A 22,358-nucleotide genomic window follows, 5' to 3' on the forward strand; every position below is an offset into this window, starting at 1 on the left:
GAAAACCCTGTAATAACACAGCAAGGGAAACCCTATAACACTGCACCAACAAACAAAAACCCTGTAACAACACAAACAATCAAGGGAAACCCTATAACAGCACCAACAGGAAAACCCTGTAACAAAATCTAGCAAGGGTCACAACTCTATAACAGCACCAGAATGAAACCCTTATATCAACACAAGAAAAGGAAACCCTATAACACAGCACCTATAGGAAAACCATGTAACAACACAGCCCAGCAAGTGAAACACTAACAAAGCCTAAGCCAGAGAAAACCTACCTGAAAACCCTGTAACAAGAATCTAGCACAGACAACCATAAAAAAACCCAACCAGAAAAACACTAACACGACAACCTACCAAGAGAAGGGAAACTCATTACCTAGCAAATGAAGCAGAAACTACTATGAAACAAGTCCTGCCATAAAAACCTAGTAAAAAGACATCTAATGAAGGAAAACTTCTAACCTTATCCAGCCAGGCCAACTATGCAATACACAACCATACAATAAAAACCTTGGTTAAATGGTCCTGCCAGGAAAAGCGTAACAGGTTAGCAGAGATATCGTAGGCAAGAAAGTACAGTATACAGCTAAACTGGTGATACCTGAAATCAATGATTTTCATTCGAAAGTCACTAACTGGCACCTCTCAAAACCTTCACATTTATAATGAGACTAGTTCCCCGGGACGAAGCACATTGAAAGTTTGTTCAATAAAAAATGCAGTTCCTCAAGCATGATTCTAAGAATTTATCCTATATTTTTTTTATCAAAATATCAGCTAGATCATTATAGAAAAATTAGCCCAATAATCTTTAATTAATGATAAAAATAAATACCTAAGTCTGTTTCAGTCATCATAGTCATGCATTTAACGTAAAGAACGTATCGGAGATGTAGTTGTGACGGGTCTAACCGGACATCAACTGGCAGTCTCACAAGCAAGTCATCTGTCAAATATGACTAGAGCTACCCATCAGCTGTATCTCTAGTTAAGCTTGATATAACCAATTGCCTTAACGTCAACTAAACTGTTTTAGATGGCTAAACGATGCAATGAAGGAGAAGAATTGAAATGCCATCCTACACAACAGCATTAAGACGACAAAGTCATCAAGCCAATAGCATAGGCCAAGCCATCCTATCATAATCACACTAACCATTATCATTATTATTATAATTAAAGATATGTTATTGTCTTTCTGTAGAATCTAAACATAACACATGTGGCCGACTGTCTGAAATGATTATTGTCTTCCGTTCGTTAAGTAAAAGTAAAATAATAGAAAGGTAGCATTAATTGTACAGTATTTCTAATAACGAAGATAACTCACCACCTAGCTTATTTATTTATTTATCTATTTAGATATTTACTAATTTTTCCTCAAACTGAAAAAAACTTATTGGGAGACTAGAATTACATAAGTAGCATTGACTAAGTCTACACAATAACTTGGCATAATCTATTGCGAGTTTTGAAACCACGATCCTAACTAATGTTAGTTTTATACACAAAAAGACGTAAGCAAAATAAGTGATAACTTGGAAATCATATCACAAATGCATAAATTGTTCATCATTAGACTATAGCCCTTTGTTCTCCATACAGACGCCCTCTTTCCCAGTAAGAATACTTCTATCCAGACAGAAAGCTAAAAGACTAGTCTCGCTGAATGGCGCAGAGTCACGTTGGTTATTTAATTTTTTTTTCTGAAGTATTATTTTAGCATATGTTCTTTTTTAGCGACGTAACATTCTGTGATAAAATAATCCATAACAAGTGACCAATGTTCTCATACATACACGTTTACAAAATGAAATATACGATGTTCTCATACATAAACGTTTACAAAGTGAAATATACGATTTAATACTAAGTGGCAACTTAATCCAATCACAACGCTTGTCCGAAGCAAAAATAAAAAAGTATCACCAGTTTTGCTGTATACTGTACAAACAAGTATATTAACAATCATCTGAGGGCCAACCCGCAAACAAACAGTCAATGCTCAACATGCACTATGTAACTTTAAAACTTTTGAGGAAAAATTCTTCATCTTTCTCTACAAGCTTATTCCTAATTGGGGCCGCTGTAATGGTTCTACACATTTCTCCATTTCCTTCAGTACACTGCATCTTCCTCTCTCAATCCCAAGGCCCCCATATCTCTTCTCACACAATAATGCATCGCAATTTTGATCTACCTAACCTTTTCCCACCAGGTAGTCCCATATCCCTCATTTTACTTATCAGATGGTCTTCCGATCATATCTCATGTACATACCATCTGGGTCTACCTCTTATCACCTTGGTTGATGCAGGTGCTATTTTGCCAGGGCCCGTAACATGTTTGTTCTTTACTATATCCTTTCTTGCAAGTCCACACTGCCACCTCAACATCATCTCAAGTTACATCAATCCTGTTCTCATCTCTCCTCCTATTTAACCTTGTTTTGGACGAGTACAACATTGCAGGTCTCACCCACTTGCTCTTTAGCTTACTTGACATCCTAAGATCACACAGCACCCCACTAAACTTCCTCCAGCTATTCAAACCCGATTGAATCCTTCCAGTCAACTCTTCATCTAGGTCTCGTGTATTTTTGGATCACAGACCACAGATATTTAAAACTTTCTACCGCTTCCAACTTGTGCAAATTGATCAAGTCTACCCCTGTCCCCCTTTCTGCTTCTTCCAATCTACAGTACATTCCTAGTCTTGATTTTATTTACTCTGACTAATCTCTTCCAGATAGTTCCTCCATCCCTCTACTTTAATATTTAGTTCTTCATCATCAGTAGCACATAAAAATCCATCATCTGCATACAGTATTGTCCAGGGGATTTCACGTCTCAGATCTTCTGCGAGTACATATAGCAACACAGTGAATAAAAATGGACTTGGTGAAGGCCTACCAGTACATTCAATAACACTGTCTCTAGCTTCACATCGAACCATTGTTGAACAATTTACATACGTACCCCTGACCAGATTTACATATACTGTGCTTCAAGTATTCCACAGGCTCTTAAACTACTCTAAATCTCTTCTCATGGCACAAGTCATATGACTTTTCCAGATCAATAAACCCCATATAAAAGTTCTTTCTACCTTATCTATATTTCTATTAGTTGTCATACAGAAAATCCTTAATTGCACAAATTATAGAGGCCGTTGAAATACTATAAAAATATCTTAAAGACTACGATATGGAGAAAAAAAAAAAAATGATCTAAAATACACACACTCTCTGAGTGTTGCAAGTGAAGAAACTAATTAAAAACTTACCCTTCAAAGAAATTTTCAACGGACAAAAGATTTTCTATTACAAGGTCGTGATACAACTGCCCTACTCTCTTCCTTTTTGTCTCATCTCTATCAAGCACCCATTCCAACGAAAACTGCACAAAGCACTTGATGGTTGAAGATGAGAACCTCTCTCTAATCCACAACTTGGCATCCTGTAAATAAAGTCAAAATAAAGTTAGAACAGATAGATCTATTACTTAATAATCAAGTTTATATAATAAACAAAATGGATAATGAAAAAAGCTAGCAAAAAAAATATATATTTTCCTACTTACATCTACATCCACATTATGAGCATACTCTTCAATGATTGCAATAGAGAACTTTTCTGCTGTTTCTGGATCAATAGTAGCTGGTCCTTTGAGGGCTTCATTTTCACGAGGTACAGAGTTTTCTCTCGATTCAGGTCGGCTAGTTGATTTACTGCGATCTGAAGACAAAAACAATCAATAATAGTACCCAATCCCCTTTAAAATAAATTTAGGTTACTGTACAATCACTAAATTCAGCTGATCACATGAACTATACTTACCATTTCCAACAAATCTCTTGACATAGGAGAGCGTATTTTCTTTCTCATTAGAGGGGGGTGGCATGCTTTTGCTTCCAAAGCCACCCTGTCGTGGTGGTGGGCCACTGCCACCGCCACCACCGCCAGGAGCAAGACGACTGAAAACACAAAAGGAATATCAACATAAAGAACGACCACCTTACCTATGCTTTACATCCAAGGAATTTTGCTTGGATAAAATAATGTTTGCACAATCCTTTTCCATTAAGAACTGAAAAGCTGTCGTACTACTGTATTACTTTCATAAATTGAAAATAATACAATGAGTATGAAAATCTCTTTCACAGTATGGAAAAAATACAGCAACTTCATATTAGCACTAATAATCACAATTAAAAGGGAATTAATAGTGGTTGGAACAAAATGGATCTGAAAATTGAAGCACTGTATAAAATTCCGATCAAATCTAGAAAATGAATGTTAGAATCTACTATTGTCAACACACATGATATCGGCACTAAGAATAAAAAAAAAAACTTACACATCTAGATTTTCTCACCTGCAAATTACTTAAATCTAATATCAATAAATAAAACTAAAAACATCAAATGAGCATTATGTTCATATGGTGATCAAGGGAGTAAAAATACCGACACTTATATCAAGGGGTTATGTAATAATTCAAACCATAACTGAAAAAATATTCAAAATTGCAGATCAGTAAACACTCCTAATTTTGAACTACTTTGTTTGCTAAAATAAGGTTCATTTCCTAAATATGGCTATTACTGTATATGAAACTATCATTTTAATATCCACCATTAGTTGGGAAATTAAAACTACACAAAACAGGGTCCTACCAGTAATAGCACCTCCATGGTAAATACGAAATAATTATGCAGAGAATAAAATATTACCGAAAAATTTAATATACTGTATCACCAAAAATTACATGTTAAATAATTGTCCCACATATTAACCCTAAGAGCAAAAACCCTTCACCCTATCCTAATTGTTTGCATTGGCGGCAAACTGCATCGCACCATCATTTTTCTTTGGCTCATGTAAGTGAATATCGGTGCATAATCTGTTATAATATTAAGATTTATTTAACCATGTAAAAGTACAAGCCGTTGGTGCATCCATAGATAAAAAGGGCGGAATGTAAAGTTAAAAGAACATTTTGTTCCCAGCAACAACAAAACAGTTGTGCAATGCATGGCATCCTTAAAATATTCACTTATTCCTGAAATAATTACCCCATTGGTGCTCCTCTTCGGTTATCTCCAGATATGGGCGTCCCACTCATGCTGTCTCCTAATACATTAAACCTGTTTTCTTGTTGTTTAACATCATCATGATCTTTCAATCCACCACCTGAACTGCCACGAGCCCAGTTTCCAAATCCAGCACCCCTGAGAATAACTTCTTTAGATTCACTTGCACCAGGCTGCAAAAGAAACAACTTGTCATGACTAGATTCATTTCCCTAACTTATCTATAATACTAAAAACAAGGGAGAGATAAATACTATAAACAAAGGAAAGACCTTTAATAAACCTGATATTAAATATTCTATTTCACAAAAAAATTAATTTTAACTGACAAACTTCTTATGCATAACCTCCAAGAAATATTGTTGTCTTCCATGCCAACACAAAATGAGCTTCATTTTGCATACAAGACATTTAAATCTTTTCATACCAGCACCTCTTCCATACCATTCAGCAATTATTTTTTCAATCCATGCAGCCAATCTAATTGTACAACCATATCGCCTATTCTATTATGCTCCTATTCATGAGATTTTTTATTTTCAATACCATAAATGCTTTATGTTAAAACTATCACCCTTCATTCATATTCATCTAACTTTGCTTTCTTAGTATAGTATACAAATATTCCTGGATCTACCCTTCATGTTACATGCTTGTTCTCTCATCCAGGAAGCACTAAATGTACATCATATTGAATTCTTTTACTATATTCTTATTAATATTGAATCCTTTTACTATATTCTTATTAATATTGAATCCTTTTACTATATTCTTATTAATATTGAACCCTTTTACTTTATTCTTAAAAATCCTACAATATTCTCTTCTAAGGTATTTTGTTCCATGATAGCCACGTAACAATACTAACATACCAGCCAGCCATATCACACCTTACATCTCATCTAGCAAAACCTCACCCAAAAATTATCATTAGAAACATGTTATTTTGAAATGACTTCTTTGACCAAAGAGAGCATTATCTTCATAAAATATTAAGCCTCTTGCATTTTTAGACCCACCAGATCATTCATTACTATATTTCACCCAACACAACTCTATGTACCACCAACAGAAATTAATAAAGCATTTACAGTTGTCCCTATTTTTCTTTTTTTAAGTAACTAGTCTTTGTTTTATTCGTAAATATATGCTATCTTAGTTACCATTATGTAACTACCTCGTCAGGCTCTTTCCAAGTTTCCTCATTGAACGTTAATAGTAATTATTTTCTTCTAAACCTCCTATGGACACTACCTGCATCCTACGACCCTATACAGTACTCTTAATCTTGTGAACCCTTTCACCTTCTTGAGTCTTTCTCCTTGAAATCACCCATTGTTTTCATTTCAACACACTCACACAACAAGTCCATTTCAACTCTACAGCTCGAATCTATTTTCAATTATACTACAAGAAAGCTCTGGCATACCCACACTAACATCATTACACTAGGAAAACCTACCAAGTCTCTACACATTCTTGACCTGTTACACAACTTCATTCATGGAAAGACAATAAATTTTTAAATTCATGAATTCACAAGTTTCATTAGCCTAAATTGCATACAGACAAAATTTGCTTTAGATTTCACATCACTTCTCTCTAATAAAGTAATAAGCTTTAGACTGTGTTCATCTTCCTAGTTACTTCTTACATTTTCTGTAATAATTATTGTTGTACTTATTGTAAAGAAAAAAAAAAACTACAATTAACTATAATACAGGGAGAATACTCCAGCCAAAATAGTTTCAAGTCTGAAAGGTAAGGGGGCAGTTGGCTGGCCACAATTAACCAAATCAAGACTGCAAATCCTTTCCCCCAGCCACACCCAGATATTTCAAATTTGACTGTACCTACTTCAAAAACAGAGATGTCGTAACAGTACATCAACAAAGCTCCCTCCTTTGTCATTCTCTGCAACTCCATACCAATAACCTAGAGTTTCTACTAATTACCTTACTTAGCATTTGCATGATCTAGCACCTATTTTTTCTGACACTATTCTAGAAAATTCTTCCTGCAAACCATCAAAAACAACATTTTCCATTCCTGTATGTTGTCCTTCAGCTTACAATAGATTTACCAAATCCTGTGAATATGCATACGCTTTTTTATATATTTTGTACTGCTACTTCCAACATAGAATTACACACTCAACATTCACAACCACTTTATTACTTCCACACCACAAGCCAGCAAGATAGCCTTCATTATTTTTCCCAACAACTAACAGGATTATGACTTATGGGGCATACCTCCAATAAAGGGTTCAAAAAAAAGTGCACAGCGCATTTTTCACAGACGTTCGTAGGACATTTATGTCTGGTGGAGGGTGGTGGATACCATGCTAGGTTTGAGATGCCCTCAAATATCAAAACAAGCCTTTTCTCAAGAGATTGACAAGATCAAGCTGGTAAATATACATTCTCACTTCACTGATACAAGTGGTTTGCAGCCTAATATAGGTAACAGGATGGATGAATGGTTGGATAGAATTTGGGTCATATGGGCTTAGATTGGTCAGGTGCACTGGGGAAAATCAAAAGTTTAAATGAAGTTGGACAGAAGACAGTATAGAGTAGAAAGGAAGTGGGAGTGGAGATTAATAGAGGCTAAACAGAAGTGAACCAGTGGGATGCAGCAGCAAACCTTAATGGCTACAGTACTCTGCAAGGAAGGGTTACACAGATTATGAATGATTGTGGATGATGGAGTAACGAGTAATGGATTTCATTCATCACACTTAAGTCAAGGTGTTTGGCATGAACTCAATTACAAAAATGTTGGCATTAGCTTAGCATTGGAACTGGATATTTATTTAGAGAGAAAGGGCATTTGAGATGGGATTTATAAAAAAAAAATTAGGTGATCAATTCATCACAGAAATTCCTACCCTGTTGAAAGTATTCTTGAGGCGTAACGAATCAAAAGATGTTCTACTCTTTGTTGAAGCCACAGTATTCCAGCCCTCACTATCTGACATAGGAGTACCCCTGTTATCACGACTTCGTTTACGATCACGATCTCTATCTCTATCTCTATCGTCTCTTCTGTTGGGTGTGTTAGCCAAGGCTATCTGCTGTTCAAATTCCTCCCTCTTCACTTCCTGTATAGTAAAATAGAAAAATTATATATCTGAAACTAAAAGAAAATTATATTCTTAAATGAGTAAAATATGACAAAGCTTATAAGAGAGTTTGTATTTTTCCTAACATACAAACCCGAATTCTTTACTATAGGAGATATTCTAGCGCGAGCTGGAAAATACGGCAGAAAAACCTTAACAAGGTCATTAACGACCGGGCCGGTAGTTATACACCTGTTGGCCGGTAGTTATACACCTGTTGGGGTGGGGGACTGCCGACCGGTAGCTACTGAATACCTTCCATCAGATTCTAGCTAGGACTTTTAGGGGGCGAGTAAAGAATTCGGGTTTGTATGTTAGGAAAAATACAAACTCTGTTATAAGTTTGTCATTTGTTCCCACACTAAATACAAACCCTCATTCTTTACAATAGGAGACTGTGTCTTCGGGTCAGGGTGGACGAAAGGTACCCTATTCCCGACCTTGAAAAGGGGAATCCTTGTGACTACGAGTATAACTTATACCCTGTGAGAGGAGTCAGATGAGTTTCATACCTTATTCCCATTGGCGAGTCCAGCTGAAACTGGTTACAGACTAGGATACCCAGATGGGAGGAAGAAGAAAGGAGCAGAAGATAGATGGATGTTCTTCTAAAACCTAGTGTAACACAGAATCCTCGACCAATGGCTACTGTCCCCTGAAAGGGCGTAAAGGTAGCTACAGCACCTGTTGCCCTGCCACAATAGGCCCTATAGAAAAGGTGTTTAGAGACCTATGTGTCACATCGGTTAAATAATGAGTGGTGAATATAGATTGGCGTTTCCAGACTCCAGCTCTTAAGACTTGGGAGACTGAAAAATTCTTCTTAAACGCCAGTGAGGCAGCCACTCCCCGAACTTGATGGGCTTTGGGTTGAGCTGCCTCTGGGTCTCCGTGAATGGCTCTCGCAATGACTTTCTTGAGCAAGAAAGATATGGTGTTGCGAGAGATTCTCTTCTTTACCTTGCTGGTACTGAGGAAGAGATGACGGAGATGTGGTCTGAAAGGTCTGGTGCGCTTCAGGTATTTCCTTAGCGCCCTGACTGGGCACAGTAGCAATTGGTCAGTATCCTGTGTTACCTTATTGAGGCTGGAAAATTGAAATTCTCTGAATCTCTCATCGGCCGATGAAGGATTCTGAGTTTTGGCCACAAAGCCTGGCACAAAGTTGAGCGAGATTTCCCCCCATCCTCTAGAATGGATGACTTCATAGGATAGACCATGAAGTTCACCAACCCTTTTTGCTGAGGCCAGAGCTACTAGGAAGATCTTGTGAAGTTCATATGCCGTAACTCGTTAGAAAGTACGGGAACGGGAGCTGTTGCCTGAAATGCGAGGGAGAGGTGAATGACTCCGCGCGGATATGTCCGGAGACTTGCGCGATAGGGAGGTTGAAGGACGGGAGCGCGCTCTCTTCGTTGATACGAAAACGACGGCGAGAAGAAGTGTTCTTTCTCCCTTCCCTAGAGCGATCTGAGCTCCTTAAGATAATATGTGAAGGAGAGGAATTGCACTCAGAGTGCTCTCTTTCCTTGGTCGCGCTCCAGGCGCGAATAGATGAAACATCGCCCCAATGGGAGCGCTTATGAGAACTCTCTCGTGACGAAGTGCGAGAATGTATCGTGGATCTCTTCTTTTTATAGCGCCTAGAAGATCCCTTGAGAGAGGAAGACGATCCCGAAGCAGAACGATGGAGCGAGGATGTACTCATGTTTATGACGAGAGCGCTTATCGCTTCTCGGCGAGACATTCCGTGAAGAGATAGAAGGCGAGGAAGAGCGAGAACGATGACGTCTCTTCCTATGTCGCCTCTCTCTCTGACGAGAACGTCTGGGCGAAGGAGAACGAGCTCTCCTTTTCCTCTTCCCTCTCCCACTCCTATCATCCGAGGAGGCGGCGGAGGAGGAGGAGGTATCGCGATGCTCGCGCTTGCGACGTTGTATCATAGAAGCGCAAGCGAGGAGCGAAGTAGGTGCCGCGGGAGCTGAAGTTATTACATCTGCAGACACTTCAGCGGCAGCCGATTGGGCTGACGGGATGTAGGCGAGGTCCGGAACTCACGAAGCTTCCAAAACAGAAGGGACCTGAGGTAAAACTGTGCCCGCGAGGAACTGGTTCCACACTTCCACCGAAGGAGAACCAGGAAGTCCAAGGGCAGGCCATACCGCTCGTACGTGATCTGGAATAGAAGCGGTAAGAGAATTATTTTACCGATGATGGAAGAAAATGTCCCACTGGGAGGGGCAACTTGATCTACCTGACCCGGGGGAATGGGGGTTAAGTCAATGGTGCCGCTCTTCCTTGACTTCCCCCCGGAGGAAGGAGGCAAGGAAGAGAACGAGAGGCTGAAGAAGAGGCCCGAGACTCCTTAACTTTTGACGTCGAACCTGGAGGTAACGAATCCTTCTTGGATTTCTTCTTCTTCCTCTTCATGAACTTATCCCACTGCGATGGCAACCATTCTCTACATACTTGGGAGGGGGAGCCTTCAGAACACCTGACCTCTACACAAAGGGCATAGGGAATAAGGATCCACCTCCGGTGGTGACATGAATGTGCCACAAGATTTCGGGGGAATCCCGGGGCACTTCCTCATATTAGAGGACATCACATCTAATAAAGAAACTAAAAGAAAGTTAATCAAAAACATACTAAAGAAAGGCTAGTCTGCCAGTCAAACAAAAGCAGGAGCAGCGGTGTTACCACTGCGACGGCTACAATTCGAATGGAGGTATTTAGTAGCTACCGGTCGGCAGTGCCCCACCCAACAGGTGGATAACTACCGGCCCGGTTGTTAACGAACTTAAGGTTTTTCTGGCGTATTTTCCAGCTCGCGCTAGAATATCTCCTATAGTAAAGAATTTGGGTTTGTATTTAGTGTGGGAACAAATTGTTAATTGTTACTTCTGGCCCCTAGCAGGATTACATCAAATTCATATATTTCAAAAACTGACTTATTTGTTGTAAAATTCAAATCACAATGTATCATTTCCCAAGTACAATAAAATAAAATGCTACCCAAGAGTACGGCCCTTTAACATCTAATGGTGCTATTAGATTCATACCAAAATCTTGATAGTTTGAAGATAGAGAATTAAAAGGTTAAAACATATATAATACAGAGGCAAACTAAAAAAGATTGACTTTTATTTTCTGGGCTTACCTAAGGGTCAGAGGAAAATGAAAAATTTGTTACAAAATAGCATTAATGGTGGTGTTATATGAATATGGTGCTCACTAAGCCATTATTTTAGATTTTGGGAATAATTATTTTTGGTACACTATGTAATACTGTATTTAACATGAAATTTTCAACCTCTTCTGTAAAATATATTCATAAAGTTTGATTCAAAGTAACCATCTGTATTAAAGCAGGCTTCAAGAGAAGCATTATTAACAACAGGTGACTTTCATAGAAATAACATTCGTATTAAACGCAACACAAACCTTTCCTCTTAAGCCACCAAAATCATAATTTCACAAAGAAATACATACTTATGTAATAGTCCCACCTATATGCATATCTTAAAATTACTATCTAGGCTGTAATACAGATACTGACCTGCTAAGTTATTAACTTTTCTCATTTTTGACAAAGGCAGATCAGTGCAATTTGTGACCCTTTCCATTTCTGTGGAACTTTTGTGGCTTGGCACATGCCACTACTCATAGTACAGTAACTATTAGCACCAAGAATTAAAACAATAATAATTGATCTACAACTGAATTAGTTTCCTTTCATTTTTAAATATTTTGTAAACATTTCAAGAAAATGTATTACTGGATGTAATAAAAAAAAAATTTGTAGAGGTCTCAAGGATTTAAAAAGTATGGATGTAACATACTGTGGTCTGCAACTCAAAGGGGTTAATTCTACTGTAGAAATTCATAGTCCACTTAAGTAATAAAAAATTTTCACCTGGCGCAAAGAAACTTACCTCATGAACTTCCGCCTTTGTCTTTGGCTTGTTATCCTCTCTTCTTGGTACCCAATTATGCTGACGAAGGTCAATGACATCCATCATCAAAAATCTAACCCTGCTGTTAGTTAATCGATCACTAACTATTTTCTGCATGAGTCGGAACTGTTTCTCCAATTCTTCCTGTAAGGAAAATTGCTTAGTAATATTCTAGGATTGAAACTACTATAAAGAGCATGGCTCGTAAGAGCCCTTCATTCATAAGCTTACCAATCTATATCAGAAGATTGGGAAGTTCTTCATAGCAATGATATAGAATTGTTTGGATAGGCTATTAGACCACCTCTTGAGCACGGCATGTTAGTATCTATGGGATAGCTGATGATAACAGACTTAATTATCAGTTCGTCTCCATGCTAATATGATTAACGAGACCAGCAATCTTTTTAATGTAGCCATGAAATCGGATACAACATGGAAACATCTTTATGGAGGTGGAGATTACACTTTTTAGACCACTTTCAAAAGTTAAAAGATGTATGTATCCATCAAGGATCAGTGTTAACCCTCTAGTTTCTATTCTTGTAATGGTGAAAGTTACAAACAAGTTCAGTCCTGCCTTGGAGCTGATTCATGCAAATAGGTGATGGTGAAACGTTCAAAGTCGTAAGAGTGGAATGGGGAAGACTGATAATTAATTCTTGCAGACCAAAACCAGGGTGGGACTGGAAAAAACAAACATGGCTATGCAGTTATTGAAAGGAAAATGTAAGGGGGATTTTTGTAATGCATGGGTCAGTTAAATAAAATTTGGAGATCAAATCGCCTTAAATTATTTATAAAAACCAGCTATATAACAGTTACCGACATCTGTGTTACTGTATGGACACTAGTCATAGTATGACAATGAAACAATCTCTTAACAGATTTAGTAGATTTGAGAACAAAGACCTCATAAGAATAATCGTCAAATGGCAGGATAGGATTATGAATGAAACTATAAGAGGTTAATAGAGTGCCATATGTGGATGAGATCATGGTGAGGGGTAGATGTAGATAGTTTGGCCTTGCTCTACGCACTCCCCAAGAGAGAGAACCTCACACTAGGAGAGTTGAGGAGAGTTGAAAGACACAGACCTACATGGCTGAGGATCATGAAGCATATAATAGGAGATTTAGAATGGAGAAATATTTAATAAGAAGCTCTACAGTAGATAAGAGAATACATGGAACCTTGACATACGATTGCCCTAATATACAAATGTTTTGAGATACAACAGAAAACTCTTGAAAATATATGCTTTGATATACAACGAAATATTTGAGATACGATTTTGCGATGTGATAGTTCTAAAGGCGACCGGTAGATGGCGTTCGGTCTGTTGTTGTTGCTGCATCCTTAACACTTCGTTATATTTCTGCCTATTTTTTGTGTTATTGTCTATTTTATTATTTACCATGGGTCCCAAAGCTAAAGACAAAGCAGGTGATAAGAAAAAGCTCAAGAAAAAGCAATGATGCTTCCAAAACGAAATAGAATATTTAGTGAGAGAAAGAAATACGAATGATTCTCTCTCTCTCTCTCTCTGTAATAGATGAAATTTTTTTTCTTTGCCAAATCTCTTTTGACGCTGTATAATCAAGCACCACAGAGCTAAAAACTATAAAATATCGTGCATCGGAGGTAGCATGTCTTATTAATAAGGGAATTTGATCAGAAAATTGAGGTTGACAACGGACTAGGCAGGGTTGATCAGCTGATTTGAATTGTAAACAATGCATAAGATTATAATTCGCTATGATTTTAATTATAAAATCAATTAAAATACCGCCAACGTTATCCCTGCGTGTTGTAAGAGGCGACTAAAAGGGACGGGACGAGGAGGCTGGGAACCCCCTCTCCTGTATATAATCCTGCGAGACGTCAACAAAGAGATGGAGATGGGGGGAGAGTAACTGCTCCCCGCACTCTAGTTTTGGGGTGTTTGAATGTGCGTGGATGTAGTACGATAGAGAGTAAAAGATGTGAGATTGGAAGTATGTTTAGGAAGAGAGGGATGGATGTATTGACCTTGTGTGAGACTAAGATGAAAGGAAAGGGTGAAGTGATGTTTGGTGAAATGTCTGATAGTGTGTCTGGGATTGAAAGGGGAAGAGCAAGAGAGGATGTGGCTTTATTGCTGAGTGAATGGATGACAGATAAAGTAGTGGAATGGAAGGAGATATCATCTACATTAATGTGGGTAAGGGTTAGGTTGGGTGGGGAATGTTGGGCGTTTGTCAGTGCGTATGGGCCAGGTAGTGAGAAAAGTGAAGAAGAGCGGAATGAGTTCTGGAATGAATTAACTAGGTGTGTAGAAGGACTGGGTAGAAGGAATTATGTAGTTGTCATGGGTGACTTAAATGCTAGTGGGCGCTGGAGAGATAGAAGGTGTCATTGGGAAGTATGGCGTACCAGGTGAAAATGAGTGTGGTGAGAGACTGGTAGATGTGTGTGTTGAAAAAGAGATGGTATTAAGTGCTAGCTTTTTCAAAAAGAAAGATAAAAACAAGTATACATAGGTGGATGTAAAAGGGAGCTAGTGAGGGTTGAAGAGCTGATAAAACTGGGGGTAAATAGTAAATATCAAGAAATGTTGAAAATAGCATATGACGAAGTGAAACAAAGAGAAACTGGTAATTTAGAGGAGGAGTGGAAGTTAGTAAAAGAAAATTTGGTTGGGATTGCAAGTGATGTGTGTGGCAAAAAGTTTGTTGGAGGCAGCATGAGGAAGGGCAGTGAATGGTGGAATGAAGGAGTGAAGGTAAAAGTGGAAGAGAAAAAAGAGGGCTTTTGAAGAATGGCTGCAGAGTAATAGTATAGAGAAGTATGAAAAAAATAGAGAAAAATGTGGAAGTAAAGCGCAAGGTACGTGAGGCAAAGAGGGCAGCTGGCCTGAGGTGGGGTCAGGGATTGGGTCAGTCATATGAAGAGAATAAAAAGTAGTTTTGGAAAGAAGTGGAGAGAGTAAGGAAGGCTGGCTAGAGAATTGAAGAGACAGTGAAAGATGGAAATGGAAGGTTGTTAAAAGGAAAGGAGGCAAGGAAAAGGTGGGCGGAATATTTTGAAAGTTTACTGAACGTTGAGGATAATAGGGAGGCAGATATAATTGCTGTTGCAGGTGTAAAGGTGCCAGTGATGGGAGATGAGAATGAGAGAGAGATTACAATAGAGGAAGTGAAGAGAGCACTAGATGAAACGAGTAGGAAAAGCATCTGGTATGGATGGTGTGAGAGCTGAGATGTTGAAGGAAGGGGGTGTGACTGTACTTGAATGGTTGTTGAGATTGTTTAATGTGTGTTTTGTGTTGTAAATGGTACCAGTAGATTGGGTTTGTGCATGTATTGTACCACTATATAAGGGTAAGGGAGATGTGCATGAGAGTTGTAATTCAAGGGGTATTAGTTTAAATGCAATCTTAGAAGTAAAGGGTGGTTTTAGAAGAGGTAGGGGTTGTATGAATCAGATTTTTACAGTTAGGCAGATATGCGAGAAATATTTAGCAAAAGGTAAGGAGGTGTATGTTGCATTTATGGATCTGGAGAAAGAGTATGATAGAGTTGATAGGGAAGCAATGTGGAATGTGATGAGGTTATATGGAGTTGGTGGAAGGTTGTTGCAAGCAGTGAAAAGTTTCTACAAAGGTAGTAAAGCGTGTGTTAGAATAGGAAATTAATTGAGTGATTGGTTTCCGGTGAGAGTGGGGCTGAGAAAGGGATGTGTGATGTCGCCGTGGTTGTTTAAATTGTATGTTGATGGAGTGGTGAGAGAGGTGAATGCTCGAGTGCTTAGACGAGGATTAAAACTGGTAGACAAGAATGACCATGAATGGGAGGTGAATTAGTTGTTGTTTGCAGATGATACTGTACTGGTAGCAGACACAGAAGAGAAGCTTGACCGACTAGTGACAGAATTTGGAAGGGTGTGTGAGAGAAGGAAGCTGAGTGTTAATGTGGGTAAGAGTAAGTTTATGAGATGTTCGAGAAGGGAAGGTGGTGCAAGGTTGAATGTCATGTTGAATGGAGAGTTACTTGAGGAGGTGGATCAGTTTAAGTACTTGGGGTCTGTTGTTGCAGAAAATGGTGGAGTGGAAGCAGATGAACGTCAGAGTAAATGAAGGTTGCAAAGTGTTGGGGGCAGTTAAGGGAGTAGTAAAAAATAGAGGGTTGGGCATGAATGTAAAGAGTTCTATATGAGAGTGATTGTACCAACTGTGATGTATGGATCGGAGTTGTGGGGAATGAAAGTGACGGAGAGACAGAAATTGAATGTGTTTGAGATGAAGTGTCTAAGGAGTATGGCTGGTGTATCTCGAGTAGATAGGGTTAGGAACGAAGTGGTGAGGGTGAGAACGGGTGTAAGAAATGAGTTAGCAGCCAGAGTGAATATGAATGTGTTGAGGTGGTTTGGCCATGTTGAGAGAATGGAAAATGGCTGTCTGCTAAAGGTGGTGATGAATGCAAGAGTTGATGGGAGAAGTACAAGAGGAAGGCCAATGTTTGGATGGATGGATGGAGTGAAGAAAGCTCTGGGTGATAGGAGGATAGATGTGAGAGGGGCAAGAGAGCGTGCTAGAAATAGGAATGAATGACGAGCGATTGTGACAGTTCCAGTAGGCCCTGCTGCTTCCTCCGGTGCCTTAGATGACCACGGAGGTAGCAGCAGTAGGGGATTCAGCATTATGAGGCTTCATCTGTGGTGGATAACGAGGTAGGGTGGGCTGTGGCACCCTAGCAGTACCAGCTGAACTCGGTTGAGTCCCTTGTCAGGATGGGAGGAACGTAGAGAGTAGAGGTCCACTTTTTGTTTTGTTTCATTTGTTGATGTCGGCTACCCCCAAAATTGGGGGAAGTGCCTTTGGTATATGCATGCATGTATGTACGATACTAAGATGTGAATATTAAATTCAATATCATTGGATACAGTTAAGTAAAATTCCAGTGAGAAACAAGGACGAAACAAAATGACAATGAGACGAGACAGGGGGAGGCGGTAGCGTGCGTGCATGTGTTCAGATTGTCTGGACTTTGCGGTAGCACATTCCCTAAGCTAAATATACGCTAAATTAAATAAATTAGCGAAATCAATGAAGTTGGGAAATGCGAAAAAATTGAAAAATAGGAATGGGAATACGTGGAATGAGGGATAAGGCGGCGTTTAGAATGATTAATTAGATAAAAATTACGAATGAATGCTAGAAAAGTGAAGATCAATAAAATCGCGAAAAATAAAGACAACCCAAAGAGTTGGCACGATAGGCCCAGACCTGAAAGTGATGAAAGTCAGGAAAGTGAGGCCAAAAAAGGCCAGACATGAAGGTGATGATGAGTAAGTGTTTGCGCAATTTAAAAAAAATAAATAAAAATTAGTTTAGCAATGTTATTTCATTTGTGTTTATTACGTAGTTATTAGTCTACATATGTAAATAAAAAGAAAAAGAAATCGTTCCCTGCCACCCCTCCCTACCTCCTCCTCCTGCTGTTGGCCTCACGTCATCTTTCGTTGTGGTAAGTAGAATTCCTTTATTTTTTTTCTATTGATTTTATTAAATTTATTTTCATTTATCACAATACTATGTTATTTTATCATTGTGTTATTACTCGTTTATTTGTGTATAAATTGTGTATACCATATGTAATTTAGCTGTGTTTTGGTGTGGTTTCATAGCGCTAGAACGAATTAATACATATTACATTTTAAAGGGGAAAAAATGCTTTGAGATACAACTGTTTTGATATACAACGATGGTAATGGAACGAATTAAATTAGTATGTCAAGGTTCCACTGTACTGGCAAAATTTCACCGAGGACCTTTGTGTCATTAGGCGTATGAGACGATGATGATGGAATGTAACAGGTTACAGGTGTCATATCATAGGTGCTCTGGATTATAAAATGCATACTGTTGTGATAGATAGGTCTTGGAAGAGCTATAGAATCACTCGACTATGAATCAAGAGAAACATGGCCACTCATGAAGAAAAGAAACCTTGAAAATTTGGCTAAACAGATGAAAAAACTAAATTTGGTTCGTACGAGTAAAGTGCTGGATCTGTGACAGCATTTAGTGATGAAGTGCCACCAAAGAAACCCAGCAGTTAATTATTTAGTATAAAAAAATTAACCACCTTACGAAAAGGGCAGATGTGAAAAAGTTTATATTGATGGCTAGATTACATTCAAATTAAAAATATTACAGGTGAAAAATGTTAAGTGAAACGTACCTTTGGTTTGGGCTGCTGGGCACACTGCGTCTCCAAAATTTTTCCAATAGTCGTTAAAAGCTTGCAGAGACACTCGAGACTTTCTTCATCCCGTTTCTGCAGCAGCGTACCAATAATGCGCATCATAATAGGTGAAGTCAACATGCGCAACTTGTACAGTTCACCAATAAACCTAATATTTCCCACAGATCGTTGTCTCAGCTTAGTTTCGTCAAATTCCCATTTTGCTTGCAGTTCCAACTTCTTTTCAGGCTGTAAAAACAGCATATATGAAGAAACACGTAGAAAAGAGAAAAACAAGGAAAAATCACAACTTAGGCACCACTACACAAGTATAGCAAAAGAAATACAGCAATTTAAAATTGTGTGAAGTTATCATAATCTTTTGGCTGAGGTAGAGAGTGGCTAGTTTTAGAATATTATGAACTTACTGAACATCATGGATGTAAGTGGAACCTTTGTAATTACATTATGCTCCATGAAGCCATAATTTTGAGGGGGTTATCTGCAGTTTATGATCTTTGTGTGGGCTAACTAATGATTTGCAAATTGGTAATTATTAAATTGAGAATATTAAACATTCTCAATTTAATAATCATCAATTTGCAGATCATTAGTTAGCCCACACAAAGATCATTCATCACAGATAACCACCTTAAAATTATGGCTTCATGGAGCATAATGTAATTACAAAGGTTCCACTTACATCCATGATGTTCAGTAAGTTTACTAAATTCTAAAACTGACAACCTTCTACCTCAGCCAAAAGACTATGAAGCACTCAACTATTTTGAATATTACTCCATACACACATACAATATGCTTTTAACATTCACGGGGGGTTACATAAAAATAAATGTTTTAAAACACAAATATACCCTGCTACCATATGACTCCCTATACAAAGACAACAAAAGTCGTTACAAAAACCTTGAAAAATGCCTTGTATACATGTAGAAATCTCTCAAAACAATTTCTTCTTATAAAATCATGAATGTTTTTATATATTATTGCTTAAATGTTTTAGTATGACCAGTACTATAATGTATTGCAGTAATATAAGTTTGAAATAGTTTATTTATTAGGTAGAGCAAGATTGGGGGAGACTAATACTGTTATACTATTATTTTGTCTCTTCAGCTAAGGCCCACACACTAGTAATATTACATTAAAAAAGGAAAAAAAAACTTTCAAAGTTCTTGCCAATTCTTGTAAAAAAAAAAAAAATACTTACTTAGTGAAGTTGAACACTTAACACATGTTAATGGCCATCTGTACTGTAATGAGCATGCAACTATGAACAAGTTAATTAACAATGGAGTTGTAATAAAACTTTCAACCGATTTAATCAAATTCTTACTTAACTAATTCACTTATCTATCTATCAGACACCTCCCCAAATTTTGGGGAGTTGTAAAAAATAAAAACCAAAACAAAACAAAAGGGTCTTTTCTTCTCTTTGCTCCTCCCTGCCTGCCAAGGAATTCAGCAGTTTAGTGGGTACTGGTAGGGTGCCACAGCGGCCCCCCACCTTTATACACCACAAATGAAACTTCATTTGCGGAATGGCCTACTGCTGCTCCCTCAGATATCACCAAGGTGACTGGATGAAGCAGCAGAGCCTATGTCAAAATTGCTTGCCATTCATTCCTATTTCTAGCAAGCTCTCAACCTCTGACATTATCCTCCTATCACCTAGATCTCTCTTCACTCCATCTACCCACCCAAACCTTGGCCTTTCTCTTGTACTTCCCACAACACTTGCATTTGCTTTCTTAAGACATTTCCCATATCGATTCTACCTGCTAAATCCTCACTACTTCATTCCTAACCTATCTAATAGAGAAACACCAGCTATATGCCTGACACTTCATCTCGAATACTATCAATTTGTCTTCATCACTTTTGTTCCCCCCAAAATATGATCCATACATCAATTGATATAGTAAATATGGTCCAGATCATCATTCTTGTCATCATTTGTTCAGGCAACTCGTATGCTTTCCAGTCTTTCATGCTCTTTCGTGATTTAGTCTACTTACTTTTCAGTGAATTGTTAAATTAACCCAAATCCACCTATTTCATTCCTGCCTGTACGCTATATGGTAATTGGTGGTAAATATGGTTTTTCAGTTTTACTCTAACTAGCATGTGTACCAATATTTTCCTTCAGTAGTTTGTTTTCTTGGTGGTACATTTAGACTTTTAGTAATTGCAAATTATGCCTTAAACCCTCACAAGTAAGATGAATAGTACTTAATGGCAGCAAAAAAAAAAGGCTAAAAATAAAAAGGAGACCCAAACCTACTTCCCATACCTCACCCCCACCTTAGACTAAGGCTATCCTAAAACTTATAACAGCATAAATCATGGCAAGACCAGAAAACCCATACATTCCAAATAAAATATCTAAAAAATGGGGACACAATATGTAACTATATCCATCAAAGATGTTATTTGAATAACAAGGATGATGAAAGGAGCAACAAAATGCTAAAACAATGTTCATGGCATCATCCATTGACATGCCACCCTGAGTAAATTTTAGTGGTGCTGGGCAAGTCCAGCCAAGCTCTTACTTCAATCTAATAAAGTTACACTCATTTGATTACTTAATGAAATCAAGAAGAAACACCATGTAAAATGGTTAAATAAAAATTAAGGATATGAAAGATTGATTTACTCACGTCAACAGTTGCATCAATTTCCTTCATTCTCTGTTTCTTGATTAGTTCCATGTTATCCTTTTCAAATTCCTTCTGACACTTGTTAATGATCAAATTCCTGAACTTCACATCTGATTTACCATCATCATTTCCTTCTCCTCGTACTGACATCTTGGATAAAACTTGGCACAAATTGGCATAGGTTGAGGAGAAGCCCTGCTCATCCACAGCCTGCAAGACATTACTTGAATATTAGTAGTTGTTAACATTTTAGTGTTATCATCAATATCAACTAATATATAATTCAAAAATATCATTAGTCACAGAAGACTTACATGAGCATAAGAAAAGCCTACAGATTCACCAGGGAGAATATTAACACTAGAGAAAAAGCAAGAACAGAATACAAATGTAAAAAGAGGAAGATATCATTAGTCACAGAAGACTTACATGAGCATAAGAAAAGCCTACAGATTCACCAGGGAGAATATTAACACTAGAGAAAAAGCAAGAACAGAATACAAATGTAAAAAGAGGAAGATATCATTAGTCACAGAAGACTTACATGAGCATAAGAAAAGCCTACAGATTCACCAGGGAGAATATTAACACTAGAGAAAAAGCAAGAACAGAATACAAATGTAAAAAGAGGAAGACCATGGCTGTATTGTTGATACACGAGCCTCATATTCCACTTGCATGTAGGCACCTGAACCTACCTTCTCAAAAATAAGATCTATCACAGCAGAAAGACGTTCAGTTGTATCAATTGGCATCTTCTTCACAGTGCCTACTAACTTTTCAAATTTCTCTGGAGTTAGCTTATTCAAAATGCCTCTCATTCTCTTTACAACCTGAAATGAAAAATTGAAATACAATCAACAGGTTAAGATAGAATGAAAGCAAAACCTTTTTCATAATAAGCAAACTGAACTAATACTTGCCTCCTCAGTGGCAGCTTGTTCATCTGTAAGTGCCAGACTATCCATGACTGAAGGCTTCCATGCATTCTCCACTGTTTTGAGTTTTGGTTCTCTACCAGCTGACAGGGGAATGACAATAACTTTCCCAGGGGCAACTCGATTTCGGCTTCCTTGACCACCACCTGGCTCACCTGGACGTCGTTGCTGACTAGTGACCCTGCCAACACCAGGCCTCTGCTGTAAAACAAAGCACCAAATTTTAAAGACCACCACAAATACACACTAATAATGCGTTCAGCTGTCTTAACACTCATGAAATAATAGTACTACTGTATATTGCAGGTGAAACATCCAATAA

General features: G+C 38.0%; 1 protein-coding gene across 4 annotated transcripts in view; it reads right to left on the reverse strand.

Moving 5' to 3' along the window:
• LOC137654697 (eukaryotic translation initiation factor 4 gamma 3-like) overlaps positions 1 to 22,358 on the reverse strand; it is an 88,828-nt gene that overhangs the window by 20,439 nt on the left and 46,031 nt on the right. For 3 of the 4 annotated variants that reach the window (XM_068388587.1, XM_068388590.1, XM_068388589.1), the window contains exons 5-14: positions 22,022 to 22,237; positions 21,797 to 21,931; positions 21,099 to 21,308; positions 18,412 to 18,663; positions 12,166 to 12,330; positions 7,997 to 8,209; positions 5,086 to 5,276; positions 3,848 to 3,984; positions 3,591 to 3,745; positions 3,295 to 3,467 (exon numbers count right to left, since the gene is read on the reverse strand). In XM_068388587.1, the coding sequence (XP_068244688.1) occupies positions 3,295 to 3,467; positions 3,591 to 3,745; positions 3,848 to 3,984; positions 5,086 to 5,276; positions 7,997 to 8,209; positions 12,166 to 12,330; positions 18,412 to 18,663; positions 21,099 to 21,308; positions 21,797 to 21,931; positions 22,022 to 22,237 (1,847 nt within the window). The remainder of the gene's footprint in view (positions 1 to 3,294; positions 3,468 to 3,590; positions 3,746 to 3,847; positions 3,985 to 5,085; positions 5,277 to 7,996; positions 8,210 to 12,165; positions 12,331 to 18,411; positions 18,664 to 21,098; positions 21,309 to 21,796; positions 21,932 to 22,021; positions 22,238 to 22,358) is intronic. The other variant, XM_068388588.1, reaches the window with a different exon arrangement.

This window comes from Palaemon carinicauda, chromosome 15 (assembly GCF_036898095.1).
Source record: "Palaemon carinicauda isolate YSFRI2023 chromosome 15, ASM3689809v2, whole genome shotgun sequence".
NCBI lineage: Eukaryota > Metazoa > Arthropoda > Malacostraca > Decapoda > Palaemonidae > Palaemon > Palaemon carinicauda.